At 50.0% G+C, this 20,748-nt stretch overlaps 4 protein-coding genes and 1 long non-coding RNA gene across 7 annotated transcripts; 3 read left to right on the top strand and 2 right to left on the bottom strand.

Annotated features, from left to right (window-relative positions):
- The first annotated feature begins 3 nt into the window (after positions 1-3).
- Positions 4-10,550, top strand: LOC121599976 (vang-like protein 1). The gene has a single exon (XM_041928149.1). The coding sequence runs from the start codon at positions 1,169-1,171 to the stop codon at positions 2,948-2,950; it is 1,782 nt and encodes a 593-aa protein (XP_041784083.1). The 5' UTR covers positions 4-1,168; the 3' UTR covers positions 2,951-10,550.
- A 675-nt stretch (positions 10,551-11,225) lies between these two features.
- On the top strand, positions 11,226-14,544 carry LOC121599981 (aarF domain-containing kinase 1). Of its 3 annotated transcripts, none has more exons than XM_041928158.1 (3): positions 11,226-11,770; positions 12,210-13,557; positions 13,637-14,544. In XM_041928158.1, exons 2-3 carry the CDS (start codon positions 12,343-12,345, stop codon positions 13,976-13,978), a joined length of 1,557 nt encoding a protein of 518 aa, XP_041784092.1. In that variant the 5' UTR covers positions 11,226-11,770; positions 12,210-12,342; the 3' UTR covers positions 13,979-14,544. The 3 variants fall into 3 exon arrangements, with proteins under 3 accessions (XP_041784092.1, XP_041784094.1, XP_041784093.1); XM_041928160.1 differs by lacking the exon at positions 11,226-11,770 and adding an exon at positions 11,971-12,060; XM_041928159.1 differs by lacking the exon at positions 11,226-11,770 and adding an exon at positions 11,981-12,075.
- LOC121599985 lies at positions 14,265-16,283 on the bottom strand. The gene is made up of 4 exons (XR_006005764.1): positions 16,095-16,283; positions 15,524-15,917; positions 15,181-15,451; positions 14,265-14,725 (listed from the first exon to the last, which is right to left on the bottom strand). It is a non-coding gene; the product is annotated as an uncharacterized LOC121599985 (long non-coding RNA).
- On the top strand, positions 15,689-19,014 carry LOC121599975. Its single transcript, XM_041928148.1, has 5 exons — positions 15,689-15,796; positions 15,987-16,025; positions 16,304-16,578; positions 16,656-18,196; positions 18,300-19,014. The coding sequence occupies exons 1-5, from the start codon at positions 15,689-15,691 to the stop codon at positions 18,443-18,445; spliced, it is 2,109 nt and encodes a 702-aa protein (XP_041784082.1). The 3' UTR covers positions 18,446-19,014.
- A 164-nt stretch (positions 19,015-19,178) lies between these two features.
- Positions 19,179-20,562, bottom strand: LOC121599984 (60S ribosomal protein L18a). The gene is made up of 3 exons (XM_041928162.1): positions 20,453-20,562; positions 19,777-20,133; positions 19,179-19,688 (listed from the first exon to the last, which is right to left on the bottom strand). The coding sequence occupies exons 1-3, from the start codon at positions 20,468-20,470 to the stop codon at positions 19,530-19,532; spliced, it is 534 nt and encodes a 177-aa protein (XP_041784096.1). The 5' UTR covers positions 20,471-20,562; the 3' UTR covers positions 19,179-19,529.
- Positions 20,563-20,748: the final 186 nt, after the last annotated feature.

Below are 20,748 nucleotides of genomic sequence, written 5' to 3'. Positions count from 1 at the left end.
TCGGGCACTTGCTGTTCATTCCAACCACAACGACTTCCACCATTTTCCTGCCGAGTTTCGAGATGAATGAAGCTGACGAGCATTCCACTGTTCAATTCTAGCCAGGCAAGTGGGCGCGCACGGTACATATTTCCGTGCGGTTCCGACAATCGAAACCGAACCGAGTGCGTGCCTTTCCGTGACGATTTTTTCTGCACCCTTTTGTGTGTGAGTGAGTGAGTGTATGTGCGCAGGGGGGCAGGTACAGAAGTCATTCAACCTGAAACAAAATCGATGCACCGCCGCCGCCGTCGCTGCGTTGTGCAATTTTTGTTGTAGCTTTCAGTGTGTTGTGTATGCGTGTGTGCGTGCGTGTACGTTGTTTTCCGGAAAGGGGAATGGAATTTAAAGTCAATACTGGCCCACAAGCTGCTGGAGTGTTGAATGAAATGAAAATATCGTGCGGAAATTAGTGTACCGGAATAGAAGCCCATTCACCTGTGCCTGCAATTCTATTCCCTGTGCATTCCACACGGATGCGTTTGTATGTGTGTGCGTGCTTGTGTGTCATCAATCTACCGATTTGATTGCGAAAAAAGAGGCGAAAAGTGTTCTCCGGAAAGAAGGAAAAACCCCACAACAGTGACCGACATACATATTTGTGCGACAGTGTGCCCTGCTGTCCCTTCCCAGTGCGGGTGTTAGCAGCACCATCATCAGCAGCAGTGTAATTTTCTCGCGGTGGTAGAACGAAAAGAAGGGTGAAGGGCGAGAGCGCTAAATAGCTAACTGTAAGGGCCGGTTTCTTCATTTGTTTCGCCCGTCGTCACCAACACTAGCGCATCGGCGAAGGCGCGTTGTACGCGAACGTGCAACCGGGTGACGCGAGTATGGAACGTCGTGTTTTGTTGCGCTGGTGTCGTTACGCAGGATAATAAAAGTCTTCCGTTGGCGTTTAGTACCAAAAGAGTCTTTTCTATTCGTAAGAGTTTAAAAATTTAAACCGTTTTCGGTAGTCCACGTGTGCGGCGGACGTTCCGGTTGCTAGGAGCAACAACAATCCGTGTATACAACTGTGTGCCACGCATTTGCCCCATTTGCTAATGACGACAGTAGCAGCAGCATCAGCAGCAACACCAGCAGCACCAACCATCATCACCACCATCATCACCACACCACGGTCGTCTCGATGGGCACGATGATGGAAACGGAATCGGTCAAGTCGGAACCGGGCAGCAAAAGCAGACGATCGCGCACATCGCAAAACCACCAGCAGCAGCAGCCACCATCACAGCAGCAGCACAGTACGCTCGGTTCGCACCGGACGCGCCATTCGCACCGGAGCAGCAGCAACAACCATTCGCGCAGCGGCAGCAACAACAAGCGCCCCGACATGGCCCCGTTCCAGACGAGCGTCAACCTGGGCGACGACGGGCGGGACGGGCAGGAGATCATCGAGGTGTCGATCCTGCCGCAGGACGAGACGTGGGGCGACAACACGACCGCCATCACGGGCAACACGTCCGAGCAGAGCATCTCGATGGAGGACGTCAGCTACTTCCAGATGGCGGACGACCGGGGGGTCGGCTTCGCCTGCCAGCGCTACCTCGAGCGGGGGCTGGCGGTGATGCTGTGCGCGGTCGCGTTCGTGAGCCCGCTGGCCATGGTCGTGCTGCCGCGCGTCGGCTTCTTTCCGGCCGCGTTCGAAAGCCTGGACCTGTCGCAGAACGAGCGGCTGCGGCTGCTGGCCTGCAATGCGGAGTGCAAGGGCATGCTGGTGTCGCTGGCCGCCCGGTTGCTGCTGCTCGCGATCGGGCTGTGGGCACTGTTTCTCCGCCAGCCGGCCGCCATCATGCCGCGCATCTTTCTGTTCCGCTCGTGCGCCCTGCTGCTGGTGCTGATCTCCTCCTTCGCCTACTGGCTGTTCTACATCGTGCAGGTGACCGAGGGCGCCCGGGCGATCGTGTCCGGCTCGTCCGTGGTCGACTACCGAACGCTGGTCGCGTACGCCACCAGCTTCTGCGACACGCTGCTGTTCGTGCATTACGTGGCGGTGGTGCTGCTCGAAATCCGCCACCTGCAGCCGCTCTACCACGTGAAGGTGATCCGCAGTCCGGACGGCGAGTCGCACAGCTACAGCATCGGGCAGCTCAGCATCCAGCGGGCGGCCGTGTGGGTGCTGCAGCGGTACTACACCGAGTTCAGCATCTACAACCCGTACCTGGAGCGGCTGCCCGTCTCGAAAGCGCAGCGGAAGGCGGCCGCCGTCTCCTCCTTCAAGTACTACGACGTGGACGGGGCGACGCCGGCCCAGCAGCAGAGCCAATCGCGCGCCGTGCTGGCGGCCCACGCCCGTCGCCGCGATTCCTCCCACAACGAGCGCTTCTACGAGGAGCACGAGTACGAGCGGCGGGTGAAAAAGCGCCGCGCCCGGCTGGTCACCGCGGCCGAGGAAGCGTTCACGCACATCAAGCGCATGCAGCAGCCGTCCTCCCCGCAGCAGCAGCAGCATGATCAGCAAGGTGATGGTAGTGGGGCGGCCCCGCCCGCCATTCCACTCGACCCGCAGGAAGCGGCCCAAGCAATCTTCCCTTCGATGGCGCGCGCGCTGCAGAAGTATCTGCGCGTCACCCGCCAGCAGCCGCGCCACACGGTCGAATCGATCCTGAAGCATCTGGCGCACTGTCTCAAGCACGACATGTCGCCGCGTGCCTTCCTCGAGCCGTACCTGGTCGAGGCGCCGGTCCTGCAGAACGACAAGGAGCGCCGCACCAACCACAACTGGGCGCTGATCTGCGACGAGCTGCTGTCCCGGCCGCTCTCCGACGGCTGCACCTTCCAGCTGATCCAGAACGACGTCTCGCTGACGGTTTCGATCCACCGGATACCGCACTTCACCGTCAGCGAGGAGGTGGTCGACCCGAAGTCGAACAAGTTCGTGCTGAAGCTCAACTCCGAGACGAGCGTGTGACCGCGTGCGGTGCGCAACCGGAAAGGCGGGGCCGCACCGCCAGTGGCCGACCAGTGGCAGCGGGCCGAGATTTTGCAGCAGCTGAACCATCTGCTCGTTACTGGCAAGCGTCGCAATCGGAAGATTCAGGACCGGTTGGTTTGAATTGAGGACGCGCGCGTGAGTGTATGATTAAATTTAGCACAAAAGGACACAACTCTTGGCGGGTATTGTGTTATGCGGTAAGAGAAGCAAGTTTTTTTTTAGCAGCTTGGTCCATCCCGTTCAGTTTTGACTCGCCAAAGAGCAGTAGATAGGGTAGCACGCGTCGCAGGGAATCGGAAGCATCAAGCATCCTCCAAGCAAAGGGAACAACAAGGGGGCGCTACCCCACATATCCAAGACACACATTAGCTTTTAATGATAGGAACTTTGTCTCTATCGCTCTCTTCCTCTCTTTTACACAGAACAGATACACGCACTCCCGTTGGTGTGCAGAGAAACGGAATTCAGAATGGAAAGAGACCCCCCGAAGGGATACGGTCCGCGCCACCCAGGGTGGCTAATGACGACCGTTGGGGTTGGTGTTGGTGGCTTTTGCCTTTCTGGACGACAAGTTTAATGAAGACACACACTCTGGCAGAAGTGGTAGATCGCTTACGGTGGTGCGCACACAAACGCACTAAATCCAAGAATCATTCCGTCGATCGAACTCTCAGAATCGTACGTTTCTGAGTGTACCCCTTGAGTTTAATTCGTTTTTGATCGTAACGAGCCCTGCTTTTTATTGCTCCCGGGAATATTTGTTCGACGACGCATTGGGAATGGCATAGCCGTGAGAGCCCCATGATGGCACACAACAGTGTGTGTCTGTTTGTCGTTCGTTTCGTTGTTGTTTATTGGAAAACAATCGACTTCCTCCTCGGCGGAAACACGACGTCAACGAAGCATCTTTTGTCGTTAAAAACCATCCAACCCCTTTCCATCCGCCGGCTTAATTATTCGCCGGAGCTCTTTCTGTTAGACAATGTGCTTTCGTCTCGTTGCTTCTTGTGGCAACATTGATGGCTTCTCAATCTTCCCACCGAATCCAACAACACGATGGCTGCTTTTCACTATTTCTTTCCCATCAATTTCCCAGCCAAACTGTGAATCGAGGGAGAGAGAGAGACACACACACAGGTGTTTTCTCGCGATAGTGCAGCCCTCAGACCTTCGTACAAACGCTTCTTTGTAAAGGTTTTTTGAATCGAATGGCAACCGGGACGAATCGAATTTGTTGCTACCATACAGACAACAGCACAGCCGTGTGTTCTTCGACACACGATTCTGTGAAGAATTTAAAGGAAGAAGCGATTCGAATCAAATTCAGCCTGCGGACGAGAAACGAGTACAATCGAGTGTGGAAAATTGGATTCGCGCGCATCCTTTTGCTTCCATCAATCAGCACACGATCGGCCCGGGTTGCTCTGTGAAATTAGGCTGTACGGTATTTATGGGATGATGTTGCTCTATCGCCTACCTCTACCTCTAGCAGGAATTCCATCATCTTGGGAGCTCGCCTAAAAGCTTCCACCTGAAATTAGCGATGCAAATCGTGTGTCTTAGAAGAACGTATGCTTGTTGCTGCCTCTTGTCCCGTCGGTAGGGTCGCTTGGCAAATTAATATGTAACGCTCTTTCAAGACATACATTCCTTGTTTTGTCATCTCGAACAATGTTTCTCCGTGCTACGTGTGTGCTAGGCGGCGCAAATGGTCCACTATAATGTGTCGCGTAGTATTTTATTTTTATTTTTGGGAACGATCGTCACGCAGCAGCAGAAGCACCAGCACCAGTAGATGGAAATCAAATGGTAGGCGCAATCCAAGATCAAAGCAAAAAGCCCGCGGCCACAATCGCAAATGCCCAGTCCTCTTAGGTGGAAGTAAGAGGGGAGAGTTTCTGCCGCTTTTCGGACTGCTCGTGTGTGTGTGTGTGTGTGTGTGTGTGTGAAGAGGGTGAATAAATTGGACCGATCGGAAGGGAATGACGGTGACGATGGTCAGTACAGTACAAGCGACGCTGTCTCCCGTGTGTGGTACGTTAAATGGGAGGGGCAAAACAGAAGAAAAAAACGATAGAGAGCGCTGAAAACTATTAGTAAGATTTGCATATCATTTACTAATCAAATCATAATCCCACCAGCTAATAATAATCGTACGGTATGGCAGCGCGGTTTCTATCCGCGGTGCCTTCTGATGCCTCTGGGGCCGGCGACATGCCGGTGGATTATTATTTCAGTTCCCAGCCGTTGGATTTTTTGTGTGACGGGGTATAGAAAAACAACTGCAGGGGGAAAATCCTGCTTTGAACTAAAGATAGCGATCGGTAAGGGAAATGTACTTGCATTTTGATCCGGACAGCTACTGCAATTACTGACTAAGCCGGATGTGGAATAGTACCAGCTAGATAAGCCCGTCAATGAGAGCCACTTTCACTGCGGGCTAATAAGTAGTTCCTTAAATATTGTATTTTTTATTGAGTTTTGCTATTCAAGCCCGCTTCCGACGCATGTTTTTGTGCTTCAAAATAACGTAATTACTCTCTTCCCTCTTTGTAATAAGCAACGCCAAGCGCACAGGAAAACGGGTAGAAAAAGAAGGCCAAAGTATCGTTTCTCGATCAAAGAATGGCGAAAATCAAATTAACTCGGGATCGTCACCTTTTGCGGGTCGGCCGGTCGCCCTCTGTGTGAACCCCAAAAGCTAGTCTCCCCCCCCCCCTTTCTTCGCTGTGTGGAGGATAATTTGATGATCTCGGTAGCAAGCACACAACACATCGAAAAGGGTTTTGGTTTTTGTGGTTTTTGTTAATTTTATCTTGTTCCCAGCGATTGCCGTCGTCGCTCCGTGACACTTTGCAGGTTTCTTCTTTTGCAGGCCCCCGTTGTATGTTGGAATGTGGCTTCAAGTTCAAACCCGTACCGGAAGCAATCCAATAGCGATGATGCGCTTCACCATTATGGCCGGTTCGATTATTGGTCATCGTTGTATGGTGGATGATTGTCTCCCTTTCTTTTCAAAAGCCCAAACACACATATTCGAATTTAACATTCTAATATCCAGATGAAAGTATTTTGTTCAAAAAAACATGCCTTCCTTTCACAGGTGGCTAACACCCATTCCAAATGCAACATCCCAACCTGCCCTCGCTCTCTAGCTGTTTTTCCTTCCCGTCCGATAAGCCAAAGTTTCCGGGTCGGCATCGGAAAGTAGCGCACCCTTGAAGAAAAGCGATTGGCCTTTTTGCCGCCTCATCCCGGCTATTCGCTTATCTGCCGTCAAAAGGCTACCTACCTGCGCCCAACTCGACCCAGGCAAAATCCCAACAGGCATGAGCAATTGTGCAATCGATCGACGCGGTCCCTAGCGCTCGCCACACAGATGGCATCAAGAAAGGCGAAGACTATCTCCGTCCCGAGCAGGCGTCTTTTTTTCTCGGTTCTCTGTTCTGTTTCGATTTTTCCTCAATTCCCCCTCAAAATTTAACACACCACCGCTACCAACCGCCACCAGCCGCCAGCTCGCTCTAATCATGGTGCGCTTGATCCGTTTTGTTCTCTTGCGCCAATAATGCGCCACAACTTCACGCAGGGGGTGTTCCTGCGGGTTTTATGGACAATCGTGACTTTTATGACCAATACACACACACACACACGTCGATAACAACACACCGGACCGAAGCGCAACCGACACCGGGGATTGTAATTTTGTTTAATTTTTCTCTCCTCCCGTCGTTTTCGGTCGTTCGTCGTTCTCGGCCGGGCACGGTGGGAAATGTGTGTGTGTGTTTGCTTTATATTGGATTTTTCCCCTCTTTGCACCAGCACCCCAGTGCTTGTGTATCTTTGTTTTGGAAATTTTCGACGCATTCCTGGCAAGAGGGTCAAACTCTCACACCTCGAATTCGACATGCTGGAAGATATTCTTTACCGTTTGACATATTAAGTATAAAAAGCTTGGCTATATCATCGTCCCCAGGAAGAAAAAAACCACAAGAGCACAATCGGTAGCTTTAGTGTCAAAGAGAAGAGCAACACACAGTTAAGACAAACATCATCTGGGGAAGCGGGTGCCGGAATAGGTAGGTGTTACCCTCTCTCGATCAGCCCATATATCGCCATCGTGCCATCGAAGGTCAATTAGCCTTTTGCCGTCGTGGAAACCAAAAAAAAAAGGGAAGCGACGCGGCCCTTTTCCTTTGTGCGCTTCTTTTCGTTCGCTTCCCTTCGCAGGACGGGCCAGCAGAGCGCACCTTTGCGGTTGCGTGATTGCGACCGTTCGCTTGTTCTACCTTCGCCAGATCCGTCCCCAGTGAGTCACACAGAAGTCCACCGAAGAAGAGTCCCCGTAGATAGCGCTGTTGATATCAAAACCTGCACGTAGAGAAAGCCGCGGGGAAAATGGTAACCGTTTTTCCCTGCAAGACAAAAAAAGCCCCCAATCTGTCGCTTCGTTTTAGCGCCTTTCATCAAGCATGTGATCATCGGACGTTGCTTTTCCGCTTCTTTTTTTCCAGAAACAATCTTCAAAATTAAACCCACAGTATGGTGGGAAGTAACCCTTCGAACGTTTTTGTGTGTTTCAACAAGAGCATCTTCTTGACCGTACAAGAACGGCCAAGGAAACGGCCCATTGACGTTCGATGTACCAAAAAAACCCCCCTCTGCACACACTGAGCCTGCCACGACACAGCAACAACAATCATTAGTTTTTCCTCCCATCCCGGCGTGTGGGATTTTTGGCTTTTGGGGCGTGAAGCTGCCGGCGCGCGCTGGCTGGAAGAAAAACGGCACAAAGGTAATCACATAAGTGGCCACTTCCGTCACGATCCGCGGATGGCGACAGCGCAAACGACGCGCTTGTCGATGGCTTGTTTGTTGTAGTAGCGGTGCCTGCCTGCCTGCTCTTCCTGCTTTCCTCTTGTATGTCCAAAAATGCGACGGGGTCGTCCGCTACTACTACTGGCCTTAAACCACTGTACAAGAAGGGTGTCTCTGTAGGGGGTTTCGTTTCATCATCTTGCTCTGCTGGACAGTCATCTCTTTCCCTTGTCAAAATTGCTCAATAGAAGCCGTGTTGTGTGTGTGTGTCGTGTTCCGTTCCTGTTTTGGACTTTCTCGAAATAGATAATTTCAGAAATCATCGTTGGAAGTCGATTCGAAAAAAAGGTCACACGGAAAAGGGAGAAACACTTTGTTCTTCAAACCCAACCCAAGCTACCAAAAACAAATCATTGTGGGTAGACTCTTTTGTTGCTTCTGTGTCTTACTGGTTGTAATCTTTCGAACAGTCACTCTAATCACACTTGTAATTATTAACGCCAAAATATTTCCACTAAATGGTATCGCACGCGTGTGTGTCTGTCTGTCTGTGTGAAGAGTTGTTAAAAAAGAGAGCAAGAGACAATAATTTAAACTATTTAAAAATGTACTTAAATCCCAAAAGACAATTCTTAATTGACCAAGCAAAAAAACACACGACCTACATATCCTGCTTTTCCCAAATTCGCGCTATCACCAACTGAAACAGTTTTTGGAGCGTATCAAAACACACACACATAGTGTTTTTAACACCGATATAAATTCGTTTATTTATGAGTGTGCAGATTGTAAAGCTGCCGGGCAGAAATAAAAACCACAAAGTATAATGATGGTCGAAGATTAGCAAAGCCCAAACATCCACACCTAACATACCACCACACCACCAAACAAATCGAAAAAGAGTCGGAAGCCAAAACAATGCGCGTCATTGACAAAAACTAGCGAGCAAAAAGGAGAGCATTGGAAAATGGCGATAAATTAATTAAAAAATAATTATTATTATAAAAATCTTTCCCGGCGGTTTACGGTTTACCATCGGCGTACCGAAACTAATGAAATCCAGCTCCCTCGGTGGTGTGTGTGTGTGTGTGGTTTTTACTTTTTGCGAAACTTATCATTTGACCCAGTGAATAAGCGAGTGAGTTTCTAAACAAACGGAACTCCCTGCCAAGCGTGAGGGGGCATGCATGGCACAGAAAGTAATGATCATATAAAAAATTAATTAAATAAATTCGCACAAATGACCACCGCGCACATTCGAAAGCGTATCACTGCTCTGCTCTACCCTCCTCCTGTCTAGTGCTAGTGCGCACGATCAAGTTATTATCTTTAGGTAAGAAGCGGTCAATTCTCCGCGTGTGGTGTGTAAGGTTTGCTAATCATTACTTTCCAATTCCATTCCTCTCCTGCTTTAATATCAAGGACTGTGCAGAAGAGGTAGACTGACGGAAGGAGTGGGTGGAGGAGAGTAGCACAATTATCGCGACTGTAACTAATTGCTAACGGGCACAAATAGTATTTGAATAATTCATAGATCAAAAGCAACAACGCGCACCAGGACAGGAGTAGCAGAAGCAAAGTAGTCTTGAAATGCAACATGAAAAACATAAAAATAAAAGGCTGACAATACACGAGACGACGGTGTAGCGACACTTGATGCACTGCCATCTCACCTTTTGGATAGATCTGCATCTGTATTAAACATAAACTAGCAAGTATTCGATACATTTCCCTTCATAAATCTCGTTCACAAACGCACCTCACGCACAGTTAAACCTATTTAAAATATACAATAAGCCAGAGGGGGAAAGAGAAAGGGGAACAAATCAATTACACGAGGAACAGGGGGTGCATTTAGCTGATGAGCACCGAGAGGTAAAGCGATTTATTAGGAAATTGTGTGAACGAAATGCATGCGGTTTGTGGTGTTCTCGCGAGTGTGTGATAAAGATATGTGAAAATTTTCAAATAGAACAAACAAAAAATCCTTAAACGCATCTTATCAATGCAACAATGCTAGGTGAGGTGTGAATGAATATTCTTTTCCTTGCGTATATACAACAAACAAACGAAAAGGAACGAAAAGGCGCTTATTGCCACCGACTGTACTTACTGCTACTTTAGATAAGATAGATTTAGAATTAAGCTGCAAATGTTTTGTTTTTTTTTTTTTGCTAAACATTTTCTATCCAGATATTATCCATCCTCCCTGCATATAATTCTTAGGGCAAGCAGAAGAACGTAGCTGACTGCAAGTGTGGTTAGATGAATGATAATTTATTAACGGAAATCTCCAATCATTGACACGATATAGGTTTACGAATTGATACATTTTACCCTTAATTCTTAGTTAACTATTTTAATCCTCTTCAAGCATTTAAGATTAAGCGAAGAAAACAAAAAAAAAACTGCATACAAGCGATCTTTGGCGCAGTAGTAACTATACATCATCCCAACCAATACTCCTTTACTAGTACTATTTACGGTTAAGACTGCATTAAAATAATGACACGCTCTGAGATTGCATATGCAGTTCCAGCGCAACCAGTGAGACGAAGATAGAAAAGGGAACAGAGTTGAGCTGAGAGGATCAGTAGCACAATAAGACTTTTTTTCTAACGAGATGGAATTAGAAGGGATAGAAGAAGCAAGAAGAAAGTGCGTTTTGTGTGTGTGTGTTGTATTTGAAGAGGAGCCGTGGATGACGATGGAACCGAAGTCAATGAAACTGAAAATAAACAAAACCCGAACAAAGTTTCAAACATTGCGTGTGGTGTGTCTGTTTGTATATGGCGGAGTTGGAGAAGAAGGTTTGTTGTTTGCGTCCGGGTGGGAGGTCGTACACAGGATGATGTCACAGAGATGTTTGTACAATTTGGAACAAAAACATATCTATTGTATGCAGCGGAAGGTAAGTAATTTTCTATCCCAATTAGAGGATATTATTATAGGAAACGAAACTTAGGCTGCGAAGGAGATTCTTTTATGAAACCGACAATGAACTTTCAAGTCTGATTTTACATGAAATTGCCCATGAATATCACAACAGTTTATGACACTAAACTAAGAAGAAGAAAATAGTTATTTGTACAGCAAAATTGAAGAAGAACAAAAACGAACCTACCAATAAGGCTCGACCGTTTCCGATCTTATCCACATAAAATAGTATCAACGAATTTGTTTTGCTATAATAATATAATTTCATACACAATTTTACCATATTTACAAGAATGGTATTCATCTTAATCTTTTTCCCCGATGAGATCAACGATTGAAACATCATTTCAATTCAATATCAACATTATAACGGCCGTTTCAAACAGTTTGAACCGTTTCGTTCCGAACCGGTTCATTTCTTCGTTCGGCTGTTTTTGACGTTTCCGAAGTTTGACAGTTGTTCGCCGAACTGGCTGCCGCTTTCGTCAAGCAGCATAAAATGCGAATTTTCAGAGAAAATAAGCATACCATTCGCAACATACTTTTGCAACTTCGCGCAACATATTTCCATCCGGTAAAGTCCGGCCTCAAAATCGTCGGAATTTAACCCAAAGTCGTATTGCAGAGCAAATGCAATGTTTACATTCCGATCCCTTCCGCAGCGAGCCTTTCTGGTTGGGGTGGGGTGAGAGCAAAACAGACAAAAACATGCCCCATTACGATCGCACGCGTTGGTGGTAGTAGTGGTGTTGGTGTGATGTAAGGAACATGTTTACGATGAGTGGGGGGAGGGAAGCAGCAACACGATAGCACACGCACACAGTGATGGCGCGCCGGAGAGCGAGCTATGCGCGAGATGGTTCGCTTTCACGTGCGTGAATCGAATACACCTCACACTTTCCCGTTATCTGTACGCCAGAGCGTTTGCCGCGTGGACTCATCGCGCAAGCCAGCCAGCCAGCCAGTCCCGCCGCGGATGAGTCGAACGGACACGGTTTCATCCTTGACGATCCGCACCCGTGTCCTGGTGCAGCTGGAGTGGTAAGTGGGTGGTGTAGTGTGGTGGTGTTTTGTTTGATTTTATTTACGTAAGTGCTTCCCGTATGTTCGTGAGTGCGCGAGGGCCCTTCCGCAGGGCAGGTGGGTGGATGGGTGGGTGCGTGCGTATCGCGTGCTTGCTTGACGGGCAACGACGACGATTTCATCATCACAGTCAACACGGTGGCCCGCGCCCAGCTGATGTGCGCTGAAGCTCGGTCAGCTTTCTCCGGATTCCTTTGCTTGCTGCGGGGTTTTGGAAACGCAACAATCAGTGAATCACCTGCGAAGGAGTAATTATGCTGAAAGTGGGCGAATTATTTGTTTTTTTGGGACACAGCAACACACCCATTACTTTGTTATTGCTTGGTGTTGCTCGTAAATTGTCTTCCTCATTTACGATTCTTTGCTAATTAATTCCGTGTATTGTCTCTCTTTTTAGACACTAGCGACCAGACTCTTCCTAGTGAGTGTTATACAGTGCTAAGGCTCACAAGAAGGCGTATGTGAGTGCTTTCTGAAAAGTCGCGAGTAGCTCGTAGTGCAACAAACCTCTGAACCCTCTCAACATAAAGATGTCCTTCCGAAGGGCACTAAAGTACGGTGTCGTGGGCAGCGCGGTGCTCGGTACCGGGCTCAGCCTGCACGCCAACGACTACGACATCAACTCGGTCGGTATCGTGCGGCTCGGGCGTGCCGGAGCGACCGTGTTCGACATTGCCACCACCTACCAGGCGAACCTGTACAGCCGCGAATGGGCCGACAAAAAGTCCGCCGAATACCTGCAGGTGAAGAGCGACACACACCGGGCGGCGGCCGAGCGGCTGCTCGAGCTGTGCCGCACCAACCGGGGCGTGTACATCAAGGTCGGCCAGCACATCGGCGCTCTCGAGTACCTGCTGCCGGCGGAGTACGTCAGCACGATGAAGGTGCTGCACAGCAACGCACCGCAGAACCCGGTCGAGGATCTGTACCGCGTGATTCGGCAGGATTTGCGCGTCGACCCGAGCGACCTGTTCGAATCGTTCGATCCGGAACCGCTCGGGACCGCTTCGCTCGCCCAGGTGCACCGGGCGACGCTGAAGGATGGGCGCGAGGTGGCGGTGAAGGTGCAGCACCCGTACGTGAAGGGCAACTCGATCGTGGACATCAAGACGATGGAGGTGCTGGTGAAGCTGGTCGCGTGGACCTTCCCCGACTTCAAGTTCCAGTGGCTGGTGGACGAATCGAAGCGCAATCTGCCGATGGAGCTGGACTTTGCGAACGAGGGCCGCAACGCGGAGAAGGTGAGGGAGATGTTCCGCCACTACCGGTGGCTCAAGATCCCGGGCGTGATCTGGGAGTACACGACACCGCGCGTACTCATGATGGAGTACACGAAGGGTGGACAGGTGAACGATCTCGAGTACATCCAGCGGGAAAAGCTCGACCCGTACGACATCGCGAACAAGATCGGGCAGCTGTACTCGAACATGATCTTCCTGAAGGGGTTCGTGCACAGCGATCCGCATCCGGGCAACATTCTGGTGCGGCGCGGCGAGCAGAACGGCGGCACGGAGATTGTCCTGCTCGACCACGGGCTGTACGCGGACCTGACGGAAAAGTTCCGGTACAACTACTCCAAGCTGTGGCTGAGCATACTGCGCGTCGACCAGGAGGGCATGAAGAAGTACGCCCAGGCGCTCGGCGTCGAGGGCAGCATGTGGGGACTGTTTGCGTGCATGGTGACGGGCCGGCCCTGGAACTCGGTCATACACGGCGTGGACAAGGTGAAGCAGGACGATGCGGAGGTAAGTGGTCGTTGTTTCGCCCGTTCCAAGTGTGTGTGTGTGTGTGTGGAGTAACGTTTGCATTTGACGCCATTTGCAGAAGGAAATGATCCAGAACGAGGGCAAGCTGGTGCTGCCGCACATCTCCGACGTGCTCGAGAAGGTGGACCGGCAGATGCTGCTGGTGCTGAAAACGAACGATCTGATCCGGGGCATCGAGACGACGCTGCGCACCCAGAACCGCATGACCGCGTTCTGGGTCATGTCCAAGTGTTGCGTGAAGAGCATCGGCAGCCAGGAGTATCTCACCGCCGGCGACACGTGGAGCAAGCTGACCACCTGTCTGCGCGAGCAGTGGTGCATACTGAAGCTGAATCTGTACTACCTCTACCGGGGGCTCGTATCGCTCCATCTGCTGTCCGCGCTTAAGATGATCTTCTAGGCGGGAGAACGAGCGAAACACACACATACTCCAGCAACACTAACTCAGGAAAATGATTGATTTTGCTACCGTGTGCGATTAACCACAATGGTTGTACGGAGTGGTGGTCGATCGTCATTAGGCGTGGGGAGGGGGGCACCTTTTTCGGGTGGCAGTATAATTAGCAAAGGTTTTTTTCTGTAATCGCCGTTTTGTGCGGCTTTTTCCGTACACTTTTAGCTAATGTTGCTTTTTTTTTGGTTAGTTTTCAGTTACTATCGTGAGCCAATATCCAGCCAAGCCAAGATTTCTTGTGTTATTTATTACATTTATCCTACGTCCTTTCAAGGTGGTAGCCGATTTCTTAACGTGCTGCCCGTTTCATCATTAGAAGGAATTTAGTTAATTGTAATTTTGTTCTTTGTTCGCAGTCGATAGTCGCATCACTGCCGGGTACGGGTCAAGGTCAGCTTTAGCTAAGGCTGAAGCTGGTAATTAAGTGTTCATAGTATGTAAAGCCGCAGGGATACGAAACTCCGCTTCCGAAACGTTAACTTTGCTTTCGTGGGCATTATCGTAACGAAATAAATGATAAAAGACAACAAAGAAGAAAACGCTTGTGTACTTATTTGCTGGAGTGGTCATTCTGGCAGTTCAAAAGGATGGACGAGCCTTGCATGGTCGTGATCGGATATAATGCGCTTCCCACATTGATCCGTTATGCCATATTAACGCTTCTGCTACGGTTGGTTAGCTCATTACAAAGGGCTAGACAGACCCAAAGAAGATAAATGAAGAAAGACGTAAACAATCTTGTCCAACTGTTGGTGACTCGATACGATTGTTTGTGATTGCAATAGAACAAACAAAAATGCGCATTAACATACGAGTCGAAGTGGCAAAAAGGGGTATAACAAAAACATGCCCTAAACTGGGTCGTTAAGAAAATCTACGCCACCCAAAAGAAGAGGAGGAAGAAATTACTTTTTTCCGATGACGTTACATTCAAATCTGTCCCTCACACAAGGGGATCAATAGAGGAGAGTTTTAAGTGGTTTAAGACAAGTAAATGGTCCCATGTATCGCAGCAAACACTGAGAAGATCAAAACAAGACCCGGAAATGGATACGAATGGTCGTTGAGGTCAGCAATGACGTCGCATTTTTCGTTACAAATTGCAACGGTCACATTTCAGTTTGAAAAAGGGAAATATTGTGACTTACCTTTACGATGCCCTGATTTTCTATAATTTCCTTCTATTCCCAGGCAAATTCTTCTCATCCGCTTTCAAACCTCCACCAAAAAATCATCTTTTTTCCATCCGCTGAAATTCAAACGGCACACGGGGCCAGATTGTTTTCGCGTTCTTCTTCCTCGCGTGGTCTCTCGGCTGTCAATGGCGAGCGATTCAGCGTAAAACATTTGACAGTTCGAAACACAGAGAAAAACCGCGAAAGGCCAACAAGCAGTGCATCCGCTCGTTCGTAATCCGTGCTAAAATCGGTCGTGAATTGTATTATTCCGTTCCCAGTGTCCTCCCCTCCTTGGTGTGCTGGGAGTACTTACCCACTCGCCCTAGTTTCCGGCAATTTCCTCCCCTTTCGCGGTTGCACGGCGGACCCGGGAGTGTTTTGTTGTCGCTCGTCGCAACGGTTGGTGTGTCTTCGGTTCTGGGGGGGCTGAAAAGAACCTTCTCAGACCAGTGTCCCCCCCCCCAAGCCAAAGCCCGAAATGCAGGAACAATGGGAGTGGATGAAAGAGTTTGCCATGCCGGTGGAGCTGTTGCAGAGCATCATCTATCTGCAGCGGGCCTTGCGGGACTGTGTGATACAGCACCAGGTAATGAAGGGTGGTGGTGGTGAGGATTGAAAACTTGCTGGTTCACCCCTCCTCTTGCGGGGGGGGGGGGGTGCTTTTGCTTGTTCACTCACAATCGAACGATTTCACAAACGTGCGACATCTTGCCCCGGAAGAAAATTGAACAGAAAATTAAACCTTTAAATCTCCCCGTGTTCCTTCCGTTTGACAGTTTTTGGCCTCTAAAATCAATATTCTCGCGATGCATCAGGTAAGCAAGCAGCAGTGGGAGAATGAATTTCATTGAAAGAGTACAAAGAGTAGAAAAAAAAACACTCACACACAACTGTCACTTTCAAGCTGCCACAATCTATAACGCCTAATCACGAACCTAATTCTCTTCTACTCCCGCGTATCGTCCGTTTCTTCTGGCTGTTGGCCGTGTTGGATTGGTGTAATTAACCACAAAATTGAATCCCGCCCTGCCTGCTGAAATCTACAAACATCATCGCACCATCACCACATCGCCTGCTGCGACGTTTTTTGCAGCGCCCAATCGTGAAGCGGCACATGCTGGAGCTGGAACGCGAAATTCTATCGATCGGCCGGGAGCAGGAGGGAGTGGTACGGCAGCTGTCCGAGCGGGTGAAGCGCTTCCAGATGACCGTCCAGTCACAGCGGAAGGTAGCGCTCTCGGAGGACATCGTGTGCGGGTACGTGTCGCGACACCTGGCGGCCTATAATGATGTAACCGATTTGAACGGCACCGTCCCGAAGCACATCTCGCCCCGCTTGAGTGCGGCCGAACTGGCCCAAAAGTACAGGTACGCTCCAAAACCCGTTTGTGAATGTTTCCTTAAAAACGTAATTTATTATGTTTTGTTTTTTACTTTTCTTTTAGTTTGGAAACATTACTAGCAGCCAATGACGACTTGGTGGTGGTGGTGAAGCACGAAAAGATCGAGCTGGAAGATGTGGAGCGGCGCGACTCGAACCACACCGATAACGCCCAGTGGGACACGGTGCTGTGCATAGCGGAGGGAAAAAGGAAAAACAAGCATACGGTCGCACGAAACTGTCTGAAACCGCTCGTAACGGCCCAGCCGGTTGGAAGAGCACAAGCGCCGTCCACAGACTCCTCCATCACCATCGAGGAGCGTCCGTTTGCGGGGATTGCCGATCAAAAGCCACCACCGATTGCGTCCGTTAAAGCAGAGAAGGAGGAGGACGTCGAGCAGGTGGACGAGGAGGTGGAGGAAGAGGAGGTGGATGATGACGAAGAGGATGGTCAGGATTCATTGCTGACGCCGGAAAAGACATCCGAGGATGAGGCGGAAGCGGACGGGAAGTCGGTGCAATCGATGGATCAATCTGTCGACAATCGGGCTAGCTGGATGCCGGGACTGCGGGGACGCCCACCGAAAGGCTCGAAGTACGTGTCCATCGCCAAACAGGCCGCCATCGAGGCGAGACGGATGGCAATTGCACAGCAGCAGCAGGAGCAACAGCAGCAACCGATGCAGCAGCCACCACCTCCGCCACAGCCAAATATCATTCAGCGGCGCGTTTCAAAGCGGAAGGATGTGCTCTCGGAAAAGGTGGAAGAACCGATCGAGCTGGATGTCTCGGGCAATGAGGAGGAGGAGGAGGAGGAGCCTACGGAGCTAATGAATACGGCGGCGGTGAGGCGAGGACGTAGCAATCTGCTGCAGGCACTGAACAAACAGAAGCGTGGCCCCGGTCGGCCTAATATGGAGGTGAGCGTCATCACCAACCAGCAGAAGGGTTCCAAACGTGGCCCCGGTCCCATTCCCGGTGGCAGTAAGCTGGTGAAACACTTGTCCGAAGGTTCCTCTGGCTCGTCGTCGAACTCCCGGTCCTCCACGCCGACCTGGCCGGCGCGCCACACGTCGGAGGAGTCGTCCGATCGTCGCTCGTCTCCGTCGGCCGAGTTTCCCGCACTGCCCGATCCTGGCGAACCGGTCGAGCCGAGACCGACGAGCATCAGCGAGATGGAGCAGCGAACGTTCCTGCGCTACTTTCAGATTTTCCTGCCAGAGGAAGTGAAAGCGATGAAGGAGCGCAAGAGCGAGCGGAAGCGTCGCAGCTGCTACAGCACGGAGCGGAAAGATTTCCACTACGGCAAGCTGGACTACTACGAGCAGCAGCAGCAGTACCAGGCGGCCCGCGCCTCCAAACGGACCCACCAGCGACCGATCCTTTACTCGCCGCCCGTCGCCGTTGCGAAGAGACGGAGACCACCGCCACCACCTGCTCCTCTTCGGCCCCAACCACTGGCAGCAGCAGCAGCAGCAGCAGCGGGGGGTAGCGGTAGCACCACAGCCCGAAGTTCCGCTGGACGGCCACGACCACAGCCAGCTACGGTGACCAACATTTTTGCCGCGATGGATAAACGGGCGTGCTTCGTTTGCTCTAAAAGCGGTACGCGTGTAGATCAAGATGGCGGTTCCTCGCACGTGGTTGCTATGGCGGCGTTGATTTAAATTAATTTGGACATTTTCTTCTTCGTCTTTGTATTCCACAGGTACAACGGAAGAGCTGAGTGCTTGCATGAACTGCTACAACATTTATCATCTAAACTGCCACAAAATCGACGAACAGTCGGAAGCGTACCGCCAGCGGGATGATCTCTGTCCGGTTTGTCTCATCCCGGACGAGCAGGATAAATAGGCAATGGGATGGAGATAGATACTGGTTCCTATTTGTTTGTGTTCTTTTTTCGCTCGTATTGTTATTGCTCCACTCCAAGCGCGAAAGTTGTTTTTGTGTTGTACGCGAAATCTCTCAACGGAAAAGAAGAAATGTGTTCGTCCGTCCTAGCGTTGTTTTATCGAAGGACGAGGAATTAGTTAAGCCAAGTTTATATTATTATGTACACATTACTGGATGAAGTAAGATTAACTGTAGATGCCCCAGCTGTGTATGTGCAGCGCCGACGCGTATGGGTGCTTTATTTTAAACAAAAAGGCGAACGAATCGCCTTTAAATCGATTACCCCCCTCCCCTCTGGTAGTATTGTAAATTTTAGCTTGTGTCGAATACATGAATGAATCTGTAATAAACGAAAATGTATCCATTATGAAAGTAGAAAGTAGAGGCTGCAGTTTGTTCTCGTTTCTAGTTAAGCAAGTTTGCTTAGCGACTTCGGGAGTCGTTCTGCCGGGAGACAGATCCTGAAGATTGAATATTAGTTGCTTTTACTTGTTTATGTATTGAGAATGTATATAAAGCTCGCAACGTAATACACAGGATGATGAATCGCAACGAAGGGCACCGAACGCGGCTCTGGGGTTTTTAAATACGACTATGCACGCCGTTCCAAACGAAACTGAGCTGCAGTTGTTGTCTAAAGGGAACAATACAACACACATACACACGCAGAGATTGAATAACACACCATCAGTTTGACGATACGGTATATCTTCACCATACTCCTTCTTTTATTCACCTCTCCTTTTGTTTCAACTTTGCTCAAAGACTTCCCCCTGGGGTGGATGGAAAGAGAAGGGGGGGCCGCAACTGTATTTCCGGTGCAAATTAACACTTCATCCAGAGGAATACACACAGCATCATCGTCACACCGCACGGTAAACACGCACCACCACAACAACAACCGATCGTGCACACGCAGCAGCAGCACTCACTCCAAACGCGAACACAACGCGGCTGATGCGGACGAATCCGTGGCGCTGCGGCGGCGATGCGTATGATGACAGTCTTCCCAACAGTGCCGTGCGCCGCTGCTTCTCCCGCCTTACTGGTAGAAGGTCTCCGGGCGGCGGTAAGAGAACAGCTTCCGGTAGCGCTTGTGGTGGTATCGCTGCACCAGCGGGAATCGGATCTTCGAGTTGTGGAACTGCTTGATGTGCGCACGGCGCGTCTTGGACGCGGCGATCGATTCCACCTTGATGATCTGCAAAGTGACGAGGACGAAAGACGAAAGAAAAAAACAGCGTGTTAATGGGACACAGTCGAAAGGACACGTTTCAGCAATACCGTACCTGGATCGAGTGGGCACGGGCACGGTGACGGGAGGCCATGTCACTGTAGCACTGCGTGACGGCACCGCCAACGGTCAGGTCACGGTACTCGCGGTACATGTTGTGCGTACCGGAGCGCGAATCGTAACGCAACCAGATGCCGAAGTTCTTCACCTTCAGCGGCGTCTTCTCCAGGATGCGCTTCACCGAGACGATCTCGCCGGTTGCCTTCTTGAACTTGCGCAGCTGACGCAGGAAGTACCAGAAGCGCGACTTGGCCACGATGTGGTCCGGGGCGAAGATGTGCATCTTGAAGAGCGGAGGGTTCTTCTCCTTCTCCGAGGGCAGCTTGCGCCCGATCACCTGGTATTCTTTCAGCTGAAATTACACATTGGAGGTGGATTAGTGGTGAGAAAGGCCATCATGCGTAAGAATGGGAAATCGCAACGAAATGGGATGGATAGTTTTCGGTCCGGCGGCAGATCAACAACATGGTACACTGCGGTAACGTTGCGCTGACCCGCTGTCACTTTGCCGACGATGAACACAAGACCCGGAATTTGGACGAAAAAGGGCCGATAAGCCCCAAATTTCAGCACGTTCCATTGCCGCCGAGCAAGCGGCACACTTTGTCATCCAATTTCACATCCATTTCACTGCAAATTATCGTAAAAACATAGGAAAAATAGAAATTTACCACTCCTTTAGCTTTCATCTTGACTGCGCTTCGTTAAAGAGGAAACGGAAAAGGCCTGTGACAGCAACGCATTGAACTGAAATTGACAATTCAGCAGCGAGCTGTCAAAGTGACGGTGCCATGTGGCCGTGTTGCCAGTTTCTATGTGTCGTATTTTCAAATGAATTTTTAATTTATTGTAATTTTAATTCTTAAAAATATAATTGATGAATGCGACAAATAAAAATAATCATTTAGCTTTGACTGTCAATTTTTAACAGCATTGTATTGACAGAAAAAGGGCAATTTTACCGAAA

Source organism: Anopheles merus, chromosome 3L, assembly GCF_017562075.2.
Source record: "Anopheles merus strain MAF chromosome 3L, AmerM5.1, whole genome shotgun sequence".
NCBI lineage: Eukaryota > Metazoa > Arthropoda > Insecta > Diptera > Culicidae > Anopheles > Anopheles merus.
The sequence above is the reverse complement of the archived record's forward strand: the minus strand, read 5'-3'. Positions and strand labels throughout refer to the sequence as shown.

What these genes read in the sequence shown, in the direction of transcription:
- LOC121599976 (XM_041928149.1), top strand. Translation starts at nt 1,169, where the DNA reads ATGGGCACGATGATGGAAACGGAATCGGTCAAGTCGGAACCGGGCAGC.
- LOC121599981 (XM_041928158.1), top strand. Translation starts at nt 12,343, where the DNA reads ATGTCCTTCCGAAGGGCACTAAAGTACGGTGTCGTGGGCAGCGCGGTG. An exon ending in TGAAGCAGGACGATGCGGAG is followed by an intron (nt 13,558 to 13,636) that starts GTAAGTGGTCGT and finishes CGCCATTTGCAG; the next exon opens with AAGGAAATGATCCAGAACGA.
- LOC121599975 (XM_041928148.1), top strand. Translation starts at nt 15,689, where the DNA reads ATGCAGGAACAATGGGAGTGGATGAAAGAGTTTGCCATGCCGGTGGAG. An exon ending in ACTGTGTGATACAGCACCAG is followed by an intron (nt 15,797 to 15,986) that starts GTAATGAAGGGT and finishes TCCGTTTGACAG; the next exon opens with TTTTTGGCCTCTAAAATCAA. An exon ending in GAACTGGCCCAAAAGTACAG is followed by an intron (nt 16,579 to 16,655) that starts GTACGCTCCAAA and finishes CTTTTCTTTTAG; the next exon opens with TTTGGAAACATTACTAGCAG.
- LOC121599984 (XM_041928162.1), bottom strand. An exon ending in CCCGTGCCCACTCGATCCAG is followed by an intron (nt 19,689 to 19,776) that starts GTACGGTATTGC and finishes GTCACTTTGCAG; the next exon opens with ATCATCAAGGTGGAATCGAT.